Raw genomic sequence first — 27,962 nt, 5'->3', positions numbered from 1 at the left:
TGATGCATCAACTTTTATTAGCTACTACATTACAAACAAGAAAATTTGTAATAATATCATCTGTGCTAGTCCTAAGAAACCAGCAACTTTTAATCACAGTCTGCTGTAACATGTACAACTTCTTAAAAAATGAGAAGAAAATTATTTAATACAATCCCACATACATTATCGCCAATAAAATAACAGATTGAGCATTTAAATGAAGTTTGAACAAAGTATCCAAATAAAAGATACTTAATGAAATCTTAATGCATAGATTACTGGTAAAAATCCATTTAAATGTATTATTAAAAATAATATTGAGCATATGTATTAACTGGGAAACAGTCTTAGTAGGTATTGCACATACTTTCATAGATAACCCGTAGTAGCCCTGTAAAAGTTAAATTGAGCATTCAAAAAATAATGATAAAATTAACCTAATTATGATAAACCACTGCTTAAGTTATTTGTTGCTTTGAATTACAAAAATATCCTACTAAGAACTCATTTTCAAGATAACTGCTAATGCATTGTTGGTAAAAACTTCTAAAAAATTTCTTTCGTCACATAAACTGATAAAAAAGTGGTAAATGTCTTCTAACAAATAGACTTTACCAAAGAACAAGTTATACAGTAACTTTTACATTTGATTGACCTGATTGAAAACCTTTCAATTGATCCTATACCATTCACAATGAGGAACATTATTGATTTGTCTTTTATACAGTTACTTTGGTGGAATTAAAAAAAAGCATTCTTCTTTAATGACAAAGGTTATTTTGAAACATAATATGCAAAGATCAAACAAGGCACACATTCAAAAAATATTTTAAACATTAAAATTTTAAAAGGAAAATCAGATGAACCTTTCTGGCACAAATAACTTCATTATACCTACACAAGACTCTGCAATGCCATCAGTGTTTATCAAACACAGACAAAGTTAGGTCAAATGGCATCAAAATAAAATTTGTGCTTCAAAGATGAAACTTCAACAGTAAAAATCGTCTTTCTAAGACATTCCTCAAAAAATGAAGTGTGCAGTCACATTTTAAATGCGTAAATAATTTTGACTGAATGAAAAGCCAGATGAATTACCAAGGTATAAATAACTTTATAATACATCATTATATATATTATGAGACAAAACCACTCAAATGTCTACTTTGGCAAGAAGGCATTACAGGCTTTTTTTAATTATCACCATCAACATGATCAATCTAATTTAATGAATTCTAAGATAATCAAAAATGACCAACAACAATAGAATGGTCTCAAACAAGAACATAATACTAAGTCATAAACACTATGGCCACCCTTGAAAGATTAAAAAATCTGCACAAGCATTTCTTGCACTTAAATTAGTGATAGTTAAAATCACAATTTTTTAGCATACAGAGTAGTTACCAGCACCAATTGAAGGAACAAAAAATAACATTTATAAATTGAAAATGATATTATTATAACACTTTTTCATTAGAACTATGACTGAAATATGAAGATTTCTTTCAGAATATGACCCATTTAAAAATTACCCAACTAAAATTTACAATTCCACATAATCAAATAAAATGTCGGGCTCAATAATGTTCATTGAGAACAAATATTAATGTAATACTCATGCAAATTATGATTAACATTTTCATATTACACTTTACTAGCATTATTATGCATATAAAGAATGATGCTATGTCAAATAAAGAGAATATTTAAATGAACACTTTCACAATAATGTTTACAAAACAAGAAAAGAAAAATTGGAATAATTCATTCCAATAAGAGACCAATGAAAACTATCACATAAAATTTTAATAATGCCATAGCATTGATTTTTAAAATGGACAGTTTCAATGCCACTACACAGAGATACTACCATCTCTAAACTGTGTTCTCCCTATGAATGCGTTTATGAGGACGCTTCGACCAGCTGCATTGAAAATTAAAGATGCCTGAATAGCTTCTGATGCACTCAGAGTAGACGGATGACTAGATATTCCTTCTGCTCCATATCCTCGGGCAACCAAATGATAGGGTGAACGCTGCAGAGACAAGTTTGAACATTTCACAAAATTAGCATCCCCACAAACAACTAACTGAACAAATAACTGAGACAACAAAATCTGTATCAAATTAGTAAATATATATGGGTACATGTTCACATAAGAATGGAACTCCGTTGATAATATTTCTTCATGCTACTTGGATGATGATTACTGCATATGCTAGAAAACTGTAACAATACAAGTTTTAAAATAATTTTACTCATTGAATCTCACTGACTGCAGTGGACTGAGAATGGAAACATGGCATATAATTGGTTCATGTTTACACATCACTTCATGAAACATGATGGGAATGTGATTTTTAGGATGGCAAAAATATCACAATAAATTTGCATTTAACTGAAACAAGATTAAAACACTACCATTTATTAATCAAGGTGCATCCTTCATATTGATTGAATTCTAAATCAGATACCAATGTTGTCTGAACGCATTAAAAAATTGAAAATATTTTTATAAAAACTCCTCCAGAACTCAAAGCAAAGTGGTGAATGTTTATTGAAATTAGCTAAAGAGGGTTTATAAAATCACCTTCAGTAATGAGCACGAAATATTGCCGGAGATTATTTTGCAATTTTGAACACACTAGATGGTTATGAGAGATAACCTTAGTTGTATGAGAGTTCACATGAGAGATAACCTTAGTGAAAGACAAAGAAAACCCACTATTTTGAATATTGTAATTAATTCAACTGTTGGCAATAATTAAATTTGCAACAGGTTAATTATTTACAGCATTAGATAACTATGCAGTCTTTATACCAATACATTCTTGAGTGTATTCTCTATTGAAACAAATTAAATACTGGATTACAGCACCTTCAACACCAACAACCAATTGGGACATTTGGAATTAAATACTTTGAATGAAGGAATGAAGTAAATAAGAAAATCATTAATCAGTAGTAATGGAATTCTCAATCACTGAATATGTAGTCATACATATGTCATTTAAGGAAATGGGTCATAGCAGTACACAAATTTTAAAGAGGAATTTTTATTACAACAAATCAACCAAAGTGAATGAGGCTCAGTTTGTCAGACTAATAGTAGTATGATTCACAGAGGTTGCCTTTGTCAAATGCAAAATACTCACTTCCAAACGGCATGCAACCGATGTACCAAATATTGCCTTTTGCTCTCTCTCAATTTGAGCCCACCCTCCATCATTGCCAACCAGAGCTATTACGGGTAGATTGTGACGAACAAATGTGTCAAATTCTGCTATTGAATAGCCACATGAGCCATCTCCATATATAATCCACACTTGAGCATCTGGGCATGTTATTTTTGCACCAACTGCAAATCCACCACCTACACCCAAAGTGCCAAATGCACCTGGATCTAGCCAGGTCAATGGACCACGGGGTCTGCAACACAAATAATAACAGTAACTAAATTATTCAATTCAGGAACATAATATGCAAATGGTTAAAATACAGAAACACAAAACAAAACTTTTCTATTGGTATAATTAAAAATCATAAATTCAATTTGAAGACATATACAGCAAACAAAAAATGTTTGTCAATGCACTGGTAAAACAAAGTAAAAAAGCTGTAGCAAATGTTATCAGGACTGCACAGGCTAACTCTCCACCAAACTGAAGATAAATATTCCCACATAATTCCAGATGGTTACAACAGAATAATTTTTTCCTAAGCATTGTACATGAGCCACATGAACTAACTTTTCATGCACTACTTTCACAAGTATGAAAAAACATCACAATCTTCTCCTTATTCCAATTATTAAGTGGTCATGGCACCATGTGTGACTACCATTCAAACCAATGACATGAAAAGACACTTGTCTCTAACTTCTTTGAATTCAACAAATATTATTTTGGAGCATTCATATTATAGCATATTGTTTTCACAGGCTGGTGAAAATGGTACATTCTGGTAAAGTAGCTTTACCTGTATTATAAGGTTAAAATTATAAACAATGACACCATACAGCTTTATTAATGCTTCAAATAATCTTTGGTTCTGTAATATTACCATTCGTCATTTACCTGCAATAAGAGACACTGAAATGAATACACATGGTGTGGAAGTGACACAAAGGTGAGAACTGGCTAAATGACCATGTGACTGAAAAAAAATGATAGCTTCACAAATTTTTGCAATCCCTGGAGAGCTATGGGTTAACTCTTCCCCGGAACAGTACGTGAGAAAGGATACTTTGTACATAATATTATCTAGTAGAAGGGGAGGGTTGCAACTGAAATATGTTACGTGGAGTAAAATGCAATGAAAAATTACCATTTCCTTGAATGCATGCACATATGTTTCTCGTACAAATGCATACATTTATTCTGGGTAAGGAGTCAAAAACAGTAAAATATAATTATTTGGCATCATTTACCAGTCTTTCATGAAAATATCATAACTGCTAACTCATTAACACAAGCACTGATAGTATCATTCACTCATATACATAACCAAGATGGCATTGCCTTAGCAATTAATTTTCAAGAGTAAAAAAGCACAACTATCGCCAAAATAATTTATTTGAGAGGGTTAAACTTAATGTATTCCCTTATTTAATATACTCTCAAAGATATCTAAACAAAGGTTAGCCAAACTAGAGTGATTCTACCTATTAAGGTAAACTTTTGCTTGCATCATAGGAACCCAGGATATTTCAATTACTCTGAAAAAATGGAATTGCTGGGAAATAAATAGTGGTGGCACATTAACTCAGCAAATGTTTGCGAAATATGATAAATCCATAATATATATAACCAGGTGTAATGAATGCACAGAACATGAAATGAAACATGAGGTTTTAAGTCCATTGGCAATCTAGTGCCTACTCAACTTTCAAACCATATATGCACCAAAAATGGATGCATGAATGAAAGCAGAGAAACTCACAAGCTATCACATTATATCTAATATGAACTCAGCCTTTCTATCTCAATCATCTAGCAATTTCATTCACCAAAAATAATATGCAATTCCTTACTTCAGGATGTTTGCTGCAGAGCCAACAAAATCACCACCATCAGCAATCAGGATAGCATTGTCCGGCAGCAACTTATTCAGCTCATGCAAGACACTCAATGGGTTCAAATAGTCCACAGATTGTGTTGACATCTGAAAAACCCAATATTCACATTATTTGTACATGTATATGATAAAAGTTCCATCACCCTCTAGGCACTGGCAGATTGCCTCATGACAGGAGGGGAAAAGCATGAGAAACTTCAATTAAGCCTCTTATTCTACAAAGCAGGTCACATGGATTCATAAAAGGTTCACAGATTTTGAGAAACTGAATTTTGAAAAATTTGGCACTCGGTTTACTTTAAAAAAGACAAGGATTTCCATTATAATTCAGGACTAAAATGTAAAATTGAGTGATTTTAAATAATATGACATGAATGCTACTTCCAATACTTTTAATATTGCAAATCAGATTTCACATTTAAAATATAGTGAGAAAAGCTAGCATCACATGCATTATTATGTATTTTCCAAGAATAATTAAAGCCAAATACTTAAGAGAATACTTCTTTGTTGGAAGCAATTCTTTAACATTATTCCAAGCCTAGAGATAATTGGGATAACAGATGGACTACTAAAATAGCACCATTAATTCATTAACAGACTTGCTATCAAATCAATGCATGCATTGATATGATAGCAATCCACATGCATATCAATGCATGTGGATTGGATGATTTAAGAGGGTTATCAATAGAAATGGGTCCTAGAATTCACTCATCCTCCTACATGAATCTCAATGGATTCGAACATTTGATTGGACACAAATAATGGGGTACTTTGAAGTTCGGCCTCTTCTTTGTTCAACCTAGCATTGCTCTGCTTTTGCTGAGCCTAGCTTTCATATTGTGGCAGTACAGAGCCATATGCATGAAAACATAGCTACAATTGTAATTAATGTTCTACCATATTCCTGGCACCCATAAAAAGTTATGGACAAAGTTATATGGGCAACAATTATATGCATACAGGATGCTTACCTGCAAGCCATCACTAGGACCTGGGGCAATTAGTTCTAGACCTTACTTTAAACAATAAAGCACAGGTTCTCTGGCAAAAATTGTAGTCTATTTTGTAATCATTCAGACTACTTTTTGATCATTTGAACAAAAAGGAAAGCATCCCCTTTGGCCTAGCGAAGAGTGAATGCAGTCTCTTCATGGACAAGGCATGAGAATTAGTACAAAGAGCTGATTTACTTCTTTAAGTGAGCCCTGGTAGTCAGGAAAATGTAAAAAAATCACCCACCTAAATAAAATTATGATACAGTCATAGAGCACTTCAGTACTTGATAAATGAACCATATCCATTACTTACATCTAATATGAATTGTTCCTTTGCGACATCTCTTTCTTGGAGTTTTGCAATCCACTTTGAGTCACCTTTATAACCATAAACAAATGTTTCAAGGGAGGAAATGAATGATGCCACATCCCCCGTTATGGTAAGTGTAGGATTCCAGAAGTACCATGCATTCTATAAAAAATAAATATAACCATTAAAAAAAGATAATAAACATTTTCAGTCTCCAACCTATAGACCATAGGGTATAACAGTTTTACATAATTACACAATGCATCATAAACCCCCAACCATAAAAGCTGAGCAGAGTTTGCAGCAACCAAAGGAAGACACCTAGTTACATGCACATCCCCTAATTAAAATTTTTAAGCATAATTATAGCATTAAAATTGAAATAATTACTGCAACAATGCTCATTACATGTTGTTTACAATTGAAAACATTTAGACACATACTAAACACATGCATCTAGACATGGCTGAAAATATTATCCCAAAAATGTCACTAATCATTTAATAATTTTAAATTAAGCACATGTTCTTTAGTAAATTGTGCTTTTGTGTACTGAGGCACTTGCTTATACACAACCTATATTACGGGTACTAGAAAATGAAGAATTTTTCTACTTTTATTCCACACATACATGATATCCTATGCTAGGAATGAGTTCCTTAAAATTACATGTGGCACAAACAATTGCATCATGAACACTATGCCCTTCTAAATACAGTTTTGTAATCACTTTTCAATCCCCCTCATGTAACTATTCACATTTAAATAGCATTTATTATTGAATTATTTATTAACATTTACATAATTAATCAAAGCAATGTCTACATACCATCTGAATGGAGCAAAGTCATTAAAACAATAATTATCATTTTATAAAGAATTGGTACTTTCAAATGAAATTAACAATAATATATGTTTATATTCTTCGTGTATGGCTTTGAATAACTAAAAGGCTTTAAGCCATGGGTGGTTTTTTCATTTTTGTGACAAACAGCACTGGCTTCGATTTAGAGAGATGCAATATATAACTCATGTTGATAAATTAAGCTCTCAAGTTGCCATGTGGTGTTACCTCCTGAGAAAAATTGTGACCCTCGTTGACGACGGCACAGCTCTCTCAGTTTATCATGCATTTATTCATAGTCGACTGAAACATGGAATTGCAGGCAATTCCAATTGGGGGCACTCATATAATTCCATGGGCCTCTTTAGGCTGCGAAAATGGGTAGTGAGAATTGTAGGTGAAGTACCAAAGGCATGTAGTTGTAGGCCTTTTTGTAAATATCTAAACTATTCCCTGTAAGTATGTGTCCATTTTGTTATTATTGATCAGTTAAAAAAGTAATGTTCAATTGATAGCCAATGCTGATGTACATAGGCACAGCACAAGGCATTGTAATAACTTGAGGACAAATGCCCAAAAGTAGTTATACTGGTGTAAAATTCCTGAACACATTACCTAGAAAACCAAGGGAAATAAAATATTTTGTGTCATTCAAGTCTAACTTTTATCAGTTCCCATGTGAACATCAATGATATAATGTGGATAAAATCACTCCATTGAAATTAAACCACTTGGCTTTTCCACATAAAAAAAGCCCTGGGATTTAATTTCAATACGAAGACTTTCCACCTAGTGACACCAGAAACAGTTTTATTTTTTTATGTTACTGTATGTTAATAATTAACTTTATTCTGTTTCTTCTACAGTTTGCTGTTTTCTTTTTTATCTGTGATGGTATCATAGGTATTCAAACTCCATTGTAATATGTTTGTCTGAAATATTTGCAATCAATGTGATGAGTTCCATGGTTTCAAACATGTTTTCTAGGAACTAATAAACATCATCATAAGTTCAAGCAAATGTAAAGGTTAAATCAATCCAATGTAAATATACTATAAATTCATTAAAAACTATGCAAACATCAATTTGTTTTACTGCTCTTAACTAATATTACATGACTTCTGCAGAAACTTACCATTGTAGCTTGATCGTAGTCTCGATTTACAGTTATAATTTTACCCTTTTTAGGTAAGATGCGGCCATATTTTAGCCGAAAATCACACTTCGTGCCAGCCAGTATAACTAAGTCAGCTTTTTTCAGAGCCTCACTGCGTGCATGTTGAATCTTAAAGTAAAATTAAACCATTCAAATAATCCAATTACATTACATTATGAAACAAACAGATTAGTTTCTGAACAATGGAATTCACAACCAATTGAATACATCCACCAAGAGCACCAAAACTGTTAAAAATGAGGTATGATAAAGTATGAGAATTTTTTTTCAGAAGATGTATTTGCCCAATTGTCACAATATTTTTGCTGCTGGCTACTACATTCATCTCATTTTGTAAAGTGACTTTGTTAGCTATATTGAATTTTTATAATATTACCAACTGTCAAAGAGGTTACATATGTTTGGTGTGCTTAGCAACTTTTTATCCAGATTTAAAAAGGAAGAACTCTCATCAAATTTCACTTCAACAATTTAATGCATGTAATTTCAGATGTCGCTGTTGGTGGGACTTATGAAACTCAAAAAACCATTAACAAAAACATTTTCCAGAGGATCGTAAACACACTGAAGGTGACAAATTTCCCTGAATGCTCCAGCACATCAATAACCAATTACAGCATTGACAACAGGAAGAAAATGATAATGTAAATTTGCTGAATCATTTTAAGGTGTTGCTGAACATAAGCAGAACATTTGGCTCATGTTGAGCAATTTTTAGAATGTGTGGGGAATGCGATGTGTGGTAGCCAGATTCGTATGGAAATCGACGAAGAGCAGTGTCAAATGTATATTGCTCATTAACTGCTAAATGAAATCAATGATGATCCAGAATGGCTCAAAGGATATTGACCAGCAATCAAACTTGGTTTGCGTGGATACATTGAAACTAGGGCCCAATCATCCCAATGGAAGAATGGAAGACACTGAAAACAGCTGGCAGGAAAGAGTCAACTAAATGTGAAAGTTCCACTCACTTGTTTCATTATTTCAATTTCATAGTGTTCCATTAGTTCTTACTGCTAGGTAGAAAAGTCAATAAGTAGTTTTATCTGGAATTTCAATGTCATTTGCATAAAAAAAGGTAACAACAAACAGAATTAATGGCATAACAACTTAAAGAAATTGCATCATGACAATTCAACTGCCTTGTTGGTGACTTTTCGGCCCAGAACAACATCCCTATGCCTCAGTCTCTGCATTTACCCCTGAGACTACAATCTGTTCCCAAAGTAAAAAACCATGATAGGGTGATGCTTTGCCAAAATTGAATAGATAAAGACAAAATCACTGAAGCAGCTAAATGCTACACCAAAAATTGCAATCGAAAAATGCTTAAAAGATTAAAAAAGTACCTAGCACAGGTGTATTATATCTAATTGAGACTTCTATGAGGGGGAATATCAATATTGAATAATAAATAAAGATTACTTGAGAAAAAAGTACATTCCCCCGGTTTTTAATCAAACCTCACATACTATCCAAGAAAATTCAAAGAAAGACCTGTGCCCACGCTGCTGCTTAACGCACTCAAGAAAATTGAAAAGGTGGAAAGTCTATTTAACCACTCTAAGAATAGACTATTTTATTTTCCATTCAAAACTAGACAAAAAGTATTCTGCACAATCAGTCTAGTTTACTGATTTTAATGTGTGGCAATGTGGCCCTGTTACAAGGTTTTAAAGAAAATATAAAATGTATCATTTATTTAACTTAGTTAATATTAAGATTACAAGCTATGTTCATTTCTTCAGCAGGACATTTGCTGGTTCATGGCTAATGTCATACTGGAGAAAAACACAAAACTCAGCTTAATTCATTATAATTTATTATTCTATTTTTCTATATTTGTTAATGACAATAAATCAGTAGATATTTGAGATTATTGGGGTCTCATTATGATGTTTTCACTCTAGCATTGGAGCTATGAAACTAGAAATCATTTCTTGCAATGTAGTCACAAATGTTAAATAAAATTTGATACCCGATTACTATTCTTAATTCACAGCTACCTGTATTGGGCATCCAACTCCTAGGAGTCCACGAGCCATTCCTCCAAGATATGTAGGCACACCCAGTTGAAGAAGGGCATTCCTCATGTTTTCTATCCCATCTTTTTTAATCATTGCTTGGCTTCCAACTAATATAAGAGGGCGCCTGGCCTGGACCAGTAAGGTTGCAGCATCTTCGACTAATAAGGTTGTAGGCAGAGGAGAAAATATTTAATTAGGTAAAACTGGTAGGCTATGAGTAACAAAACATTTGGTTTCAAGGTCGCAAACTTGACGAGGTGGAATCAGTAGCACCAAAGAAGAGCCACTAGTCTACTAAACTAGTTTAAATAGACTCAAAAATTCAGGACAGGGAAGTAAGAAAATAAAAAGCTATACTGGAAGAGGAAATTGAGATACATATATAAGGCTTGTGCATAGTGAGTTAGTGAGGATAACTGGTACCATAGTAATAGAACAAGGATGGAAAAAGAGCCATTGAGGGGTGGCAATATTACAGAACCAAAATGTAGAATGAACCATACAAAACATAGAGTAGGTGACTACTTCAATATTATTAGTAGATGTAAAAGATGATCTAGCAAACTTAGTCATTCTTCAGTAATATACACGCAATATTATATGCCACCAAGCACCAATAGAGAGGAAGAAGCAGATAGGGTATACAAATGGAGGAAGTAATCGTGGATATTCCTCGGAGTCAATAGTGATGGGGGAATGCAATATGATATTGGGTGAAGAAAGAGATTTTTTTAGGTAAGAGAGTATAATTTGGGACTAAGAAATGATGATGGTATGAAAGAAATAGAGGCCTGCAAGAGAAAGGGTTTAGTCATGATACACACTTTGTGTAAACAGCAAAACAAGTCTTAGATTATTATTATGGGCACTTTACCATTTAAGGTAGGTTTTGGATGGACAGTACTGGACAACAATAAATTTCTTTGCCTCTCGACACAAAACACAACCTGACATCTGGAAATATTAGCCCTTCTTTAATCCTGCCTCCCAACATTCCATCCAACACATGTTGTCCTTTCCCTAACCTTTCCTCATTTGCCTCAAGTAATCACCTGTCACAGTATTCAACATTGGATTAAATTAAATATGTCTTGAATCAGAATTTGCATTTTTTTTGAATTTGTAATTAGTTTTATCTGACTTTGTACTGGCTAATTGCCACATCATGAGTTTTGGGGAATTTTTTTTTCATTTCAGATCCATTGGGTTCAATGCTTGTACCATCAGTTTTAACAATGCATTCAAACCTGTCCATATCTCTAACCTCTGTTACAAACCATAACTCAAAATGACCAATTTTTGCAGACATCAATTTAGACTCTATTAAGCCCAACATTAACTGAACCTCTATTAGAGCCAACATGACACAACCAGACCACATTATAAACCATTCATCAGATATGCACCTCATAGGTTATCCAGAAAAATATAATACCCAAATAATGACCAATGAAGGAACTTCAACAAAAATAAAAGAATGGGAAAAAACTAATTTGGAAACATGACCATCCAGTTGAATGTCAAAAGGTAGTGCCTGTGAAGTGGTAGAAGAAGGAATGTATATAATGTAATGAAGGTATTAATTGCTGTATCTCCCAAGCCTATAAAATGCACCTGAATGATGCATAAGATGCACCCTCATTTTTCATGCCAGAATTAACAAGAAATAGGTTTAAAAAATAGGTCAGACAGAAAAGATTTAGTTATTTGGGTGCTAACTGTTAGTGCAAAGAAAATTGAATTGTCATGAGGGAGGACCCAAAAGTAACGGAAATTGGGCTGCGGCGGGCAGCAAGAGTGGGGGAAGCCTTTGTTCGGCCAGTCATACATCAGGCTCAAGCCACCTGCGTCAGTAGGCGCAGCGCCGTTGCTGTGACTGGATCGGTCCATCTGTGAGAGCTATTTCAGTGAATCAACCTTTTTCATTTCTGCGAAAAACGTGATGGTTGGTTATCAAGAGCAATGAGCTGCAGTGAAATTTTGTTTCCTGTTATGGAAATCGGCTGCAGAAACTACTGTAATTCTCAAAACTGCTTATAGGGAAGCTGCCCTAAACAAAGCCAGGGTCTATGAGTGGTTTACACGTTTAAAAATTGGTGAAACGTCAATTGAAGACCAATCCCGTTCAGGCCACCCTTTAACATCAAGAAATGATGAAAATGTCCACAAAATCAATCCCTCATTTGTGAAGATTGTTGCAGAACCATTGATCAACTCAAGTTAGATGTCTGGATTGTCATGGAGATTAAAAGAGCTGATCTTTGGAACTCAGGCAATTGGTTCTTCCATCATGACAACGCGCGCTGGCTTATGTCACCCTCTCCATGATGCAGCTTTTGACAAAAAACCACATTGACATCGATTGTCCACCTACTCACCGGGTTTAGTGACTGTGACTTCTTTTAGTTCCCCAGACTCAAAAGGGACATGAAAGGAAAGTGTTTTGACACTGTGGAGGAGGTCAAACAAAAATCACTAGAAGGACATCCCGATAAATGAATGCCAGAAATGTTTTGAACGATGGAAGCATCGTTTGGAAAGGGCACTGTGGTCAATGGGAAATACTTTGAGGGTGAACAAAATTTAATGTAAATATATCGAGAACTATAGAATCTTCAACAACATTCCTGTTATTTTTGGGTTCCCCTTGTATGATAAAAATGTTTATTCATCGCAAAATCCTGGAAATTCGTCATCCCTGGGTTAAAATGCCTTTCAGCAGCCTCATTTCCATGGAAATTTTTAGGAAGTACTTTCAATGAAACATAAAAACTCTTCTGCTTATACTGACTTAAATCAGTGATATAATTGGCATTTGCAATAACGGCAACCAGTCTCTATGTCTGATGCAGGAAAAAATACAGAATAGTCTTTATATTTCAGGCAGATCGACTGGAGCTTATAAGTTGAAATTATACCCTTACACCCCAGCCAAATAGAATCAGGCTGGTTTTAGAGTAAATTTTGGAGTAAAAAAATGTCTCAACGGCCAGGGAATACAGTAATTATGAGTGGTTCCATTGAGCTGGTGCAAAATTTCTGACTAGTGGTCAATTATTTCAAGACACGACCAAAAGTGTTACTTGTATATTGCAAATTAAATAGTTCACTTCAAGGAATGAGTAGTTAGAGAGCTTAAAGAAAATGCCTAAAGATATTTTTTGTACCATCAGTGGAGGTGTAGACCATCACAAGCAATTGAATTGAGATAGTGGATGTAATAATTTATTTAAGAATATGACACAGCTAAGATCTATAATTAGAATGACTTTAGAATGGCTGCAGAAGGTGTTGCAGATCTTTTTCTATTCAACATTTTACACATTTAACATATGCATTTTCTACATATATTTGCAATTCATGCATATAAAAAACTTATTATGAACTCATTCAGATTCATGCAAAATTAACAAATTATCAATTTAATACATGGACATATGTAAAAATAACACATGGCAAATTTCAATCATAAGAATCCCTTCTGGTACTTGCCAACAAAATAGCATCATATATCTCTTTTTTTTGTAAGTTCAGATTATTCAAGGATAGAGTTCATCCTGAGTATTCAGTCTGATTGCAATTTTGCCTCAAACCCTGTAAGGTGACCACTTTGATGAGAAATCATCAGGGATCACCGGAGACAGGTCCAACTTAATTATCACTGAAAGATTATGTTCTATATTTACTTGCCATACAAAACCATAATTCTCTCCTTGAATTTGAAAGAAAATGGAATGATATCAAATAAGAAGTTATCAGAATTGAGTTTTGTGGCGGTTCATTTGTTTGTGCGATTCAGGGGTGTGCCGCGAGGTGTCACCCTAGGCACAACACGCGAGAAGGCATTTTGACCCACGCGGTACAGTCACGTCTCAACCCCAGCTGAGCATTCATCCCTCTCGTGCCCGTTGCGCCCATGGCATATATCTTTCCGTGTTGACCTTGGTCTGTTATCCACAGCACTCAGAATAAATCTGCAGTTCATTCAAACGTTTTATATGTGCTTTATTAGTATTTCCTAGCACCGCCTGCACTAAAATAATTTCCAGCACTCCCACAAGTTTAATATAGTAACAATATTTATAATTTTTTTGCATGTAAAATAATAAACTAAATAATTCCGATTTTCATTAAATACAATCTTTCCCATGCAAGCATATTAAAAGTGTTAGTAAGAGTAGTTTCCTGAAATAACCAAAGAGTAGTAGTAGTTTGGTTAATATAACCAAAATAATCATGAAATTTTCAATTAGACACAAAAATCTATGCAAAATGTTGCCAGAACAAACCTCAAAACAACACATGGTGTCATCTAGTTACACACAAAACTATGAAGATCATGACAAAATTTGATGAGTAAAAATTCTTTTTAGTAATTGCCATAATTTTTCAATTACAATATGCACCCAAGATTCACCCTTATTCCACAAGCAAAGTGCAAAAATATCCCAGTCACCATGCATAGTATGCAACTTTTGTAGCTTCCAGCTTATACCTCACCCTTCTAACAAGTAGTTGACAACTGATTACAAGATCAGAAGTTCACGTTTCTACTGAGATTGAATTGTACTGCATCTTAATGAACTTTGTTCAGTAAAATTTAAATCCTAAATGTGTTACCACTGCATGCATACCTAGATTAGGATCAGGTATGGGAGTTTCGACCGGAAGAGGACTCATGTCCCTTGGTTCCCAGGCTGAGGTAAAAACAGAATTCAAGTAGTACTCTAGGTACCTAAATGGAAAAAAGATATGAGTATTAACTCTGCACACAAAAAAAAAAACTTTCATCTAGGCAATATTATGCAAAATGACAGAGTCAAATATTAGTAGCACCAAAACCACCAAAATAGAGCTGTTACAAGGTCTGTCTCAAAAGTAGTTGCCCTCCGACCTCAAAAAGTGAAAAAATACTTGCAAGAGTGAAGCTTTGCTGGGCCGGGATCGCAGATTAAGAATTGGTATGGTTTCCAATGAACTTGGCATTACTAAAAAATATATGCATCAACTTGTGACCGTAAACATGGGGATGAGAAACTCATGTGCAAAGTTGGTCCTGTGAGTGCTCTCGGACCAACAAAAGTATACTGGTATGTGGATCTGCCAAAAGCTTCTTGACCATGTGAGTGAGGATCAAAATTTTTTGACAATGCCCCCCCAAACTTCTTCCTCTTCCCTTGCCTCAAATCCATGCTGAAAGGACATCAGCAATGCTCGATAGAAGAGTTACAACAGGTCATGACGAGGTAATTTAGCATCATTCTGGGCGCTGCCTTCTAGAGGATATATGAGGCGTGGAAAATCCTCTGGTAGCAGTGTGTGTGGATATACATGGATGCTACTACAAAGACTTTAGAGTGAATTCATCAATTCTAGCAATAGCTGGTTTTTTATCGACTCAGTTCTAATACTTTTAGGACAGATCTTGTATAAAAGGTAATCAGAGATATTAAGAAAAACAATTGCACCAAAACAAATGCCATTCAACATTATATCCATATGAAAAAGGATTATGCATGGGGGTAATATACAAAATAGCTTAGTTTTCACGATTTAAGTCACCACACACCATATATTTCACACCAAAACATGCATGACACATCAGCAACACATTCATGTAGACAGGCAAAAGCTAAACCTATGTCATCTTATATAAAAGCCCTCTAAAACCCAAGAAAATATCTGGAACAAAATGTAATCAATAAGTAAAGAAAAAGTTTGAGCAATTTTGTTGAGTTTCTCAGGTATGGAATTAGGTACAAGAGTATATTCTATCAATTCTATCATTTAAGAATTATAATTTTAAAACCAGCCCAATAATGTTACTACATACACTACTGACATTGACCTTCAAGGACTGTTTCTCAGTGTATCAAGTAAAAAATAATATTGTTAGATCCAAATTCTAAAATGCTACAGAGAGCATTGAGGCAAAAGATTATACAAGCCATAATTTTCACTTCATTACAGGCTTTTTACAGCTATTAAATGCCCATGATATTTGCCCAGTAAAAATAATTCATAAGATATAAAGCACCCAGGTTACAGAGTACTTTTCCAAGAGTCATATATTAGATTGTTATGAGGCATTTATATACTAATAGCCTCCATAGAGCAGATAACCAATAGATAACCTGAAGATAACCAATCCAATTAAATAAAAAAGGATGAATTTGGATATCATAGCGAAAATCAGTTGGCTGCAACTGTTATCAGGGTAAAAAAATACATTAAATACTCCACAGTGATTTTATAGTAACGGCATTCTGCCTTAGCTCACAGTCAGCAGCATGGCATTTGGCACATATTATGAAGAACAAGTCGAAATGCTTGCTTTCTCTGTACTCTGCCAACCTCCTCCTATCTCTGGCCAAATGATAATGAAATAGTAATTTTTGGGTCCACAGCATTGGCTGCTCCATTCAATGCATACTACTACATAACAGGATGCAGTTAAGGCTGATGTAGAGTTCGACAAGGACGGAACAAAAGGCTCTCAGATAACAATGCTGGAGTCAGTACCGTGAGCCGTGTTTCAATTTGGAGAGGCTACTAACCCAAGCTACTCTACTACAGCCCACCCCTGGGACTCCTACGTGCATATCACTAATTTTTCCTGCCATTTCCACAGGCTATCCATCCTATACTCACAAGAAAGAATCCCACAATCTCAGAACTGACATGCAATATTTAGCATTGGAGTGGCCCACAATAGAAGCAAATTAAGGAGGCCTTGAGGAGGCTTCTGGCCCAGATCAAATAGACTTCTCAAGGTGCTCTTACATCTCCACTGTTTGCCTTGCCTTCAGGGACCTGCCCTGTCAATACATGACTTGGTGGATGCTAGCATGTCTCTATACATATTATAAAAAGGCTTATTTTTGTTGAAATCAGCAAGGCAATCAGATGCCATGTGAACAGTTACCCGGAACCAGTGTAAGTAAGATAGGAAACCACATTCTAAAGAACAGTAAAAACTAATATTTTGATCATCTACCATATCATCATAATGATGCACTGATAAAGTCAATAAAGATACAAATGTATTTCATCAGCTCAACTTTTTTGACTACCCCCACCAAAACATTCAGTTTGAAAAGTGCAGATCAATAATAAAAAACAGAAGCACACAAGCAAGAAGATTCTCTAGCCACTTACAGTGCCATTGGTGTTTTAATCCATCAAATTGGAAAGCTGGAAGATTTCAATACAATTTAAAATTATGATAAAAGAAATATATTAGGCAATAATATTAACATATATTAACTTGCATAAAATGCTTTAATACACCATAATATTTCCAAAAAACATAAAAATTTTCTATAAAAATGATAGTACATTATCACAATTATAAGGTTAAAAGTTAAGAAGCATTTTAGAGTAGGTATCAAAGTGAAAAGTACTACTAACAAAAAATCTGGACATGGTGTAATAGTGAAAATTCACACACTGCTCAAGTAATTTCAATAGAATTATTTTTGCTCCAGATATCCTCACTTAGTAGTAAAATAATTTATATTTTAGCACATTTTCATCACTAAAGTTAATGATAGAATGATTTCAATACATAAATACTATACAATTACAAAAATTATGAAAGAGTAATTTTTGAGAATAAAGCTTGCCTTCAGACATGATATTTTTGAACAAGAGAGACTAAAATGAGAAACTTAGTTTAACACATCTCAATGCATATCATAAATTAGGATTCACTTTTACAGATCCAAAAATGATTAGGATAATCATTGGACCCGTGCATCATGTATAAACGAGAGATTTGGATAAGAAAATCACTAATTCATTCAGATGATGAGAATGAATATTAAAAAGAGATAAACAGATATCCAAGCAATAGATATTGCTGGATTTTTCAATTAACGCAAATTTAATTTTTTTAGGGATTTCAATGGCCAATGACAATGAAGTCGGGAGAAAGAGGGGTGGAATTGCAGAGGGATGAACAGGGAAATGGCAACTCATGGGGCTCATTCGATCAGTGGAAAATCCTTCGACGATGGGCACCAGCAGGGCAAACTGGATGTTAGGGACACTTTCAGCATGTCCAAGTGGTACAACATAACTGGTGGTCACCACAGTAGGAATATGGCCCAGTGGAATGCGGAGGTAGGTGGTGAGGGACGAAATGTATTTAATGAAGGATCAAAGAGAAAGGACAGAGAAAAGAGGGATTTTGAAGGCAAGGCCCTCTTCATCAGGCAAAGTATGTATACCAAATGACTGTGCAGAAGATCATGGGCGAGTGTCAAAAAACACTTAAACACAGCGTTAAAATACTTAAAAAAGTGTATCAACCTGAAGGTCTGATTGACAGTAGAGTTCACCCAATACTAAGCCCAATGATATGTGAAACTTGCACTCAAGGTTGGAGGCAGATCCTTTCCCTGTTCAGCCAGTGATTTCCCAGGAAGTTCTGATACCCAAAAAATCAAACAGCTCAGGTGAAGCTGACTGCCTCTAGAGAGAGGTGCTCAGGAATCAACCCTGGGTCCTCCGGTGAGTAGTCCAATGCTCTACCCCTGAACTACCATGTCCTCCAAGCAGGTATGTTGGAAAGGTGAATAACATATAGGGAGGAATGAGAAGGTTAATTCCACGAAGAAGGATAATGGAAGAGTGAGGAGACAATGGACCCTAGGTCTTAATGTAAACTATTGTTGGATTAATAGATGAGAATGAATTGGTTGCTGATAATTAGCCATATTTAGAGCTCTTCAAAAACAACAAAACAAGGAAAATCCAGCCCCACCAAACATTTAATAGAAACTGACCACTCTGTATTTCCCACAGACTACTTGCTATTATTTAGTCCCCCCTGATCATTTCCTTGACCCAAATTTTCATCCACAAATCAAGCAACAGTTTAAAGTCTGACATTGGTCTCACTGACTGGCCCCTCTTGCAATTATTCTTATAGAGCCCTCACCCCATAAACCATTTACCTTCCCCGCAATCTGTTGTGCAGTAAATTGTTAATCATTCTTTGCCCGATGAGGATGGCCTTGACATTGAAACAGCATCACATCTCCCTCTTTCTCCCTCCCCTCTTGTTGACCCTTCCTTAAGTATCTTTCATCTCTCATTACCCACCCTTTCCTTCCACCCCAACAAACCCCTTATCCAGCCCATGTGCCACCAATAGAAACCTGGTGCGGTAGGAATCAAACATTACAGGATCTGCCAGCAAGCAATTGAGTCATCATTTCCCATTCCAATCTGCACCCTTCCCTCATTCCACACCCTGTCTCCACCCATTCCACCATCAATGACCCTAATATAAATTTTAGATAAAAATAGTTTAAATGTAGATGTTAAACTAAAATTCATAAAATAAAAAAACATTTCTATGGATTGCTGCGGGAGAGGAGAAAATGGTCTAAATGCCCAATCTGATTATTCCAAAACAAAACTCTTCTTCAGCTTTCTAAGCAAATTATTTGATCTTCTTAATTCTAAGTTTACTCTTAGAACAGAGTGATGCATAGACAGATTTAGATTTCCGAAAGTGTCCTTTGAAGTGAAATTTATTCAAAAACATACATTTTTTTAATTAGTGCCTGAGGAAATTACAGATCAGGGATGGGCAAAAATATTCTTGGAAAATAGGAATTTCATAAGAGGCACTTAAATAACAGATTTAGAAAAGGAAATAGATCATAGTGTCCGTAGATTCCAACAAGAAGAAAAAGGAGTCTAGAGCACAGATAGTGTCAGAAGCCACTAAAACAAAGGTACTTACCTAATATCAGGCATTGTAGTCTTCGTAATGTAATGTATTAATTGCATTACTATAAATTCTGAATAAATTTATAATAAGCCTATGCTTCAATTCAGTCAACATCACACCACTGGATCAACAAAAATTCATATGCACACAAGGTTCATACTAATAAAATGCCAAGGTCATACAATTACCAGCTGATTATGCGGCCCAAGATTGTGGATGTGTTCATTTTGCCAATTAATTCCTTCCTCACTATGCAATAAGGATATAGTACATCCAGTGGCAGTTCTACAAAAACTGGGCCTGAAACCAATTAGGCATAAAATATGTTAGAATATGGCCATGAAACGATTGGTATAAATGTCCTAGTCAGTAATATTTAAGGGCACAGGCAAGTGGGGAGACAGGAATGTTGAAACCAACAATCACAGAAAACAATGGCACTAACTCTCCCACTCAGGCTTATGGAATACAGTGACACTCCCGAGTCACACTCACACACTCAGGGTTTTTGACTAAGATTACCTATAGCCAATCGCTCACAAATCAGGCTTAAAGAAATAAAGTGGGGAAAAGAAAAAAACTATAAAAATGATTCCCACACTCACTCCCACTCAGGTTTTTGTAGCACAGGTCTCTGTGCTATTCAAACCTGAGTAACGGTGCGATGTAACTGTTTTTTAATAATTTTATTTTTTCCCTTTTCTATTGTTAAGTAGGAATGATGGGTCAATAACAGAGAAATTCCTCTATATTGACTTCAAGGAGGAACTGATCATGAAACTGGCCAAATGAACAATATTTGTAGTCATTCCATTGACCATGGAGCCTGTAAGAGAACAGGAGCAGTATTATGAATTACCAAACCCCAACTCAGGACCCCCTTGACAATAAAAGATGTTGATTTGAAATTTTAACAGTAGGCTGCCTTTGAAAGTGACTCTGTGAGATGAAGACATGTAATGATGGTCTGCTATGCGTCAATTCCGGCTTAACCAATTAATATGTAATTATACTAATGTATTGGTATTGGGTAATGGTTTGAACTCAAGACTGCAATATTCAACTAGTTCAATTCCCAGGCAAATAACTTCAATAATAATACATTTATTTGTCTGGAGATTTGTTGCATATTCATACATACACAAATATAGGACACATCAGATATAAATTTCACAATTTTAGAAGATATACTATATATATATATATATATATATATATATATATATATATATATATATATATATATATATATATATATATATATATACACACTATACTACAAATAAATGTATTATTATTGAAGTTATTTGCCTGGGAATTGAACTAGTTGAATATTGCAGTCTTGAGTTCAAACCATTACCCACCGAGCCACTTTTCAATTGCAAGAAGAGGAAAGAGCTACTAGGTGCAAGGTTGTGACTGTCAATAGCAATCCTAAAACGCTCATTAACTCAATATTCTCAGCTCATTGTTTTGGTTGCTAAGCATTTTCAGCACCCAACTTGCACACAATAATATCTGAGATTTTCCATTACAATCAGGTAGATAGTGGTACATTCAACACGAGGAAATTTATCAGCCAGAACACTAATTAATAATCAGATCACTCATTTCTGGGCCCACTCAGTGAACGGTTTCTTCAGCCTGGATACTGGGCCTACCACTCAGCTCTTAACCAAGTGCATTTGAGTGGCTATTTGAAGTCTCAACACTATTATTTAATCTTTCCTTCACTCAATACTGTGAGTCCATATACTAGGCACAACTCCTGATGAATTTGGTCAGCTCATGATCTTTTTGCACAAAAACATCGCATCACAGCAGGCACATCACAACTGGTGGGACGAACAATTTTCATGGATGATGTTAACTGCATTCATGACAACAATACCAATAGCAATAACTTCAGCAGCTTTGTAAACAATCAATAAATGCTGCTACATGCATACAACTTTGTCATGACCTGCCATTATTTAAATACATGGAAAACCCCCCTTACTTTTCATATATACCTCATATACATGCTATGGCACTGTATAATATCCAGAGAGCTGTATAGAAGAGGGAGAGCATGCCAGTGCACCTCCCTGCTCCCCATTCCTACCTTCATCATCCTCCCTTCCACACTGGAGCTCTCTGATTTTGGGTTCCAGGTGTGTGCTTTTCTTAATTCCACCAATAAAAATTTAAATGAATACCAATTAACCCTATTTCCTTCGTATTATATTTCCATGAGCTGGACTTGGTGCTAGAATCAATAGTTTTCACTCAAACAACACTTACCCAGCACATTTTTCCTCATTTGCTCTAGAATTCTCATCAATCTGGCAAAAGATTTTTAGGTAGCTGTTTTCAAGAAGAATGACATAAAGTAACTGCACAGGAATTGTATTTATTTCTACTTATAAGCATATGCAAGCCATTTGAGTAGCTCTGTTCAATGTTTTAACAGATTGACTTCAACTTCCAACACTGGTGTCTGTTAATATGTTCCTAACCTGCTTTGTGGACAAAAGTGATGTCATGGTAATGTTGGGAGTAAAGAATGGAGAGGTAACTGCTGTAAACAGGAATGACTGCAAGCAAAAACTGGATGTGATAAGGTGCAAATTAGCTCTTCCACACATATGAAATACCCAGCAAGAGCCACCTATAAGAAGAGTCTGAAAATTTACCTGGGCATTCCAAGATAGGTATTCGATTAATGACATAATTAGGTACTCTGAATTTGTTCAGTTATATTCCCATTATCCACTTGAAATAAATTTGTCAAATTAACTTAAGAAAAACCATCACACAGACTTTTTATGCACAAATTGTTGCGATCAAATAGGCTATCAGAGCAACAGGATCACAATGGATGCAGCAGCTGTCACACCCAGTAAAAATCTAACTTTGCTACAAAAGCATGCCCTTAAAAAGTTCTATTCTATTTTCTGATTAAAATGAGTTTAATAATTGTAGACCAATTTTCTAAAACATATAAGTGATATTAAACACACTAGGAATATTTTCATCATTAAGTCTCATGGATCAGAGTTTTGGCACACCTTTCCATCATCTTTACCTGGTACCCCTGACAGAGCCCTGTTGATTGCTTTCTTCAAGACTGGAACTATATCCTTCACAGCCTTCACAGTTATGCAAAATTTACATGTTGTCTTCAAAAGGGATAACTGATCAATGTCTTGCAAAGCCCCTCTGCCTTTCTGAATCATAGCAGCAGCCCCACCTGAAATCCGATAAGATGAGGAATATTTTAATTTGAACCAAACTTCCAAGAAATTGAAAAAGTTCCATGAATGTTTTGGTTCAAGAACCAAAACATTCATGTCCTGAAAAAGTGTATGAACTCATGTAATATGCACACTTGTGTATTATGAGTACCCTGTTTGTAACAGAGGCTCACTTAAAAGGGGGACAGAAATTCCTTGACATATACCAAATTTTATTTTACAGTATTTAAGGAATGCCATACGACAAGAAGTGTGATTCAAAACTTTCCAAATACAGTGAATGGAGATTAAACAATAAGAATGGATGATCCATTCACTACATGGCTGGTTACCAAGTAATGGATATATAAAGCTATTAATAGAACAAGGATAGTTTTCCTATTACCTTGAATACTCCATAAAGTCTTGCATCATGGAGGAAATTGGGGATTGTCTCCTACGAAAACAATACTTTGTAATGAGCAATTATACCCCATCCCCCCTCTCCTTTCCAAGAAATGGACCTTGAGGGTAAAAAAATCCACTAGCCCAATGTACCTGTTCCTTCCCTTACCAAAAAAACCCTGACCCCCCTCCCTCCTACATAGCCACCCCCTCTCCTCTGTCCTAAGGGAATCTATACAACTGCTGCATGTGAACCAAGCTTGTACCTGATGATGCCACAAATTATTGAAATGTGTTTTACCTTAAAATAAAGGCAGTGGAATTTCACAAACTCATTTAATATGTACAAAAGTTTTATAATTACATCTCCTATTACCGAGGATAAATTTGACTCAACTGTGATGCAGTTTACCAAGACCTGATTATTATGAATGGATGGTACCATGATAGCAAGAGAGACATTGAAATGTATATTCAAGTGTAGCTAAAAGGCATTTTTTTAAATAGGCTTTATTTTATGACTTAAAATACTGAATATTCATATTAAATGGATAGTATTCGTCCTGAGCAGATAACAATGAAAATAAAAAAATACAAATGTTACTCATATCAAAGACCAAGGAATATGCCAGTGGTGTAAGTTGAAAAAAAATTAAGCTCAGAATCAAATTCTACCAAATTTGGCGGTAACGTTAACTACCTAATAGCAACACAGGTGACTCAGCCATCTGGGCAGTTTTCATAGCTGTAATACAGTTTGTCAATCCAGGCCCTGCTGTCACTGCAGCCACACCAATTTCCCCAGTGAGCCTAGCAGCGGCATCTGCTGCAAACACGGCTGATGCCTATAAAAATAATACCTGTAAGCCAACATCTCTATACAGGCATTACATGCACACATAAAACTATGTATATATATGAGGGAGATTCGAAAAGTAAGGTCTCCTATTTTTTTCATGAAAAATCAAATTTATTCTTAACTTTGCGTACATTGTTGGAAAGATAGAGCATTCAGCTATTTTTCTACATGCCTTGATGATTAATCACTTTTTGCATCCTTGTAAACCTTGTACAATATATATATATATATATATATATATATATATATATATATATATATATATATATGTTATATATACACCCACATGAGGGTCGTGGTAGTCCAGGGGGTAGAGTACTGGACTGCTGACTGGAGGGTCCCGGGTTCGATTCCTGGGAGGGGCACTCTGGGCACCTGCAGCTCCACCCAAGCTAAAGTGATTTTTCAGGTACCAGGTCTTCCTGGGAAACCATAACCGGCACAAGGAAAGGAACTGGCCCCCCTACCCTGATGTGTGAATTTCACCCGCCGCATAGGGCTTAGTACTGGGTGAACTCTAACCATCACCTACTAAACTGGCCTTCGGGTTGATTACTGTGTTTATGGTTTTTTTTATACACACATATACGTAAATATAAATACACATACGAGGGTCATCCGGAAAGTAGTACCCGTTCGTGCCGCATGAAGTGCTGACGACGCGAGTAGCCGCTGGACGAGGTCAGATAGCTTCAGTGGCTTGTCTGCCTTCTCTGAGCCAAGTTGCGTGACGCTAGCATTGCCTGTGTTGTTTCTGTGATTGTTTACAATGTTTAAAAAAATTGAGAACGCCGCCAGTTGTGAAGTGAGGGCAGTGATTAAATTCCTCAATGCAAGAAACGTTCGCCCATGTGATATTCATCGCCAATTAAAGGAGGTGTATGGAGACAATGTAATGGACGAGCCGTCTGTTCGGCGGTGGTGTCGCAACTTCAACATGGGGAGGGGGAACACACACGACGATGAGCGTTCGGAGAGACCGTCTGTCATTACAGACCAACTGGTGAGCTCAGTTGACGAATTCGTGAGGAACGATCGGCGCGTCACAATTGATGACATCTGTGAGCATTTTCCCAATGTTTCTCGAACAATTGTTCATGAAATTGTTAAACACCATCTGCATTATGCAAAAATTTGTGCAAGATGGGTCCCTCGCGTATCTCAATGAGCTGGCGGCGAAGGACTATGCAGCAGGAATACAGAAACTTGTCACACGTTATGACAAATGCCTTAATTTCTTGGAGATTATGTTGAGAAGTAGTTTAAAGTATCCTCTTTCAAATAAAATTTTTTATGTTTGTTAATATTTACTTTTGTGTCTTTATTTCACGAACGGGTACTACTTTCCGGATGACCCTCGTATATAAACACACACACACACACACACATATATATATATATACACATATATACATGTATATATATATATATATATATATATATATATACACATATATACATGTATATACATATATATACACATATAAACACAGTAATCAACCCTAGGATCGATTTGGTAGGTGATGATAGAAATCACCCAATACTAAGCCTGATGGCATGTGAAATTCACACATCAAAGTAGGGGGGCCAGTTCCTTTTCCAGTTCCGGTTATGGTTTCCCAAGAAGATCTGGTACCTGAAAAATCACATTGCTTGGCTGGAGCTGCAGGTGCCCAGAGAGGCTCTGGTACTAGAAATACAACTCTACCCCTGGACTACTGCAACCCCCACACACGCATATATCTATATATATATATATATATATGCGTGTGTTATATATATATATAGAGATATATATATATATACACACCAAGAAATGGTTCCTTGGCCTGTAAATTTCCTCTCCCATCGGACACAGAATAATCCTCACATTTTGCAAATATTTCATGGCTCATTGAGGATAATTGAAAAGGTCTTGCCTTCCTTCACCTTGATGTTCCTGCACATTGAATTTATGTAAAGTGAAAAAAATCTTTCGTGTGTGGAAGTTCGTACATAGCCACCCATGTAGTCTTGTGCTGGTTTGATAGTGTGTCTCCTTGCCATACTAGTAACATTTCTTCATGCATTATTCTCAACGACCTCCTAGTGTACATCAGTGTGCCCCTTATAATATAATATCAATTATTTCTTAAGAGAGTATTTGGTTTGCTGACATAGAAAAATTATTTTAATTAACTAAACTTCTCCTTCGCAGACTGCTTTTTGAAAACCGTTAATATTTAAGAATAAATGACAATACTTCGCGTCAACTGTACAATATTCCATGGTTTTGGGTAACTACATTAGAGGGCATGACTTGTACCTAAGTTCACATATTTCATTGATTTTGCTGCACCACTACTATTGGCGAGGAAATAAAATAAGTTTGTTCCCATTTTACCGTTAAGAACGAAGTATTTATAAATTACATCACTCTCCTAATGAGCCGACAATCACAAAGAATTCAAAAATAAATATTGAAGCAGAATTCTTCTATCAAGATTTTCGTTCTTTTTAGCTTGACCACCTCTCTCGAATTATTTCAAGGTTCACTACTGAAACTACCGATAAAACGTAGCCACAAGAAAATCATAAAACTAAAAATTTTCACAGTATATCACCATGATCACAGACTTAAGTTACCTATTTCAGAATAAAAAAAATTGCAGCCAATTCATCATTAACTTTAGCCACTCAATTTTTCCCCGAAAATATTAATTGGTGGAAATTGATACATAAAAAGAGGATATACATATAGACGAAAATCGCCAGATAAGATCATTTAAAGATTATTTTATCTAGTACCTTTGGCCCACTCAGAATTTCTTCACAAAATTTATTACCTCATGCCTCGTGTCCACCACCTTAATTCCAATCCTCTCGGCCGCAGCCAGGATGGGAGATATGTGTCCTCCAACTAAGGTAAATATGTTTTTCACCCCATGGTTCTTCAGCACCTCTGCTACTAGAATTCCACCGTAAGCTGGTGATTCTCGATCAACCTAAAACCATTTCATTTGAAAAGAACGTGAGCAACTAAACAATCTTATTACTACAAATTTTCTCTTCTTCAAACATTCGTACATTTTTCGTCATCGTGATCCCAAACAGGATTGATAAGAACACAATAAAAATGCATGTCAACATTATAATACTTGGTAGAGTGTGCAAAAACTCCCACATGTTTAAGTCTTTGCAAGTGCAGAAAACGAACTATTCTCTCTCAGACTGTCAACCCTTCTCTCCCTCTCGTGTTCTCTGCCCAAAACGGGCCTCTGACCAATCCTTACGACGTTACCAACTGCCGTCCACGTGCCGAACTAAGTCTGCGA

General features: G+C 35.4%; 1 protein-coding gene across 1 annotated transcript; it reads right to left on the bottom strand.

The window, feature by feature from the left end:
• Window positions 1–27,937, bottom strand: LOC139689419 (2-hydroxyacyl-CoA lyase 2-like). Its single transcript, XM_071586533.1, has 12 exons — window positions 27,715–27,937; window positions 27,474–27,632; window positions 24,490–24,634; window positions 23,237–23,401; window positions 20,358–20,469; window positions 15,059–15,159; window positions 10,404–10,582; window positions 8,353–8,502; window positions 6,377–6,535; window positions 5,019–5,149; window positions 3,142–3,415; window positions 1–2,021 (listed from the first exon to the last, which is right to left on the bottom strand). The coding sequence occupies exons 1-12, from the start codon at window positions 27,811–27,813 to the stop codon at window positions 1,839–1,841; spliced, it is 1,857 nt and encodes a 618-aa protein (XP_071442634.1). The 5' UTR covers window positions 27,814–27,937; the 3' UTR covers window positions 1–1,838.
• Window positions 27,938–27,962: the final 25 nt, after the last annotated feature.

Source organism: Hetaerina americana, unplaced genomic scaffold, assembly GCF_022747635.1.
Source record: "Hetaerina americana unplaced genomic scaffold, ioHetAmer1.1.p SCAF_23, whole genome shotgun sequence".
NCBI classification, from domain to species: Eukaryota; Metazoa; Arthropoda; class Insecta; order Odonata; family Calopterygidae; genus Hetaerina; species Hetaerina americana.
This window is presented reverse-complemented; position numbering and strand designations above follow the sequence as displayed.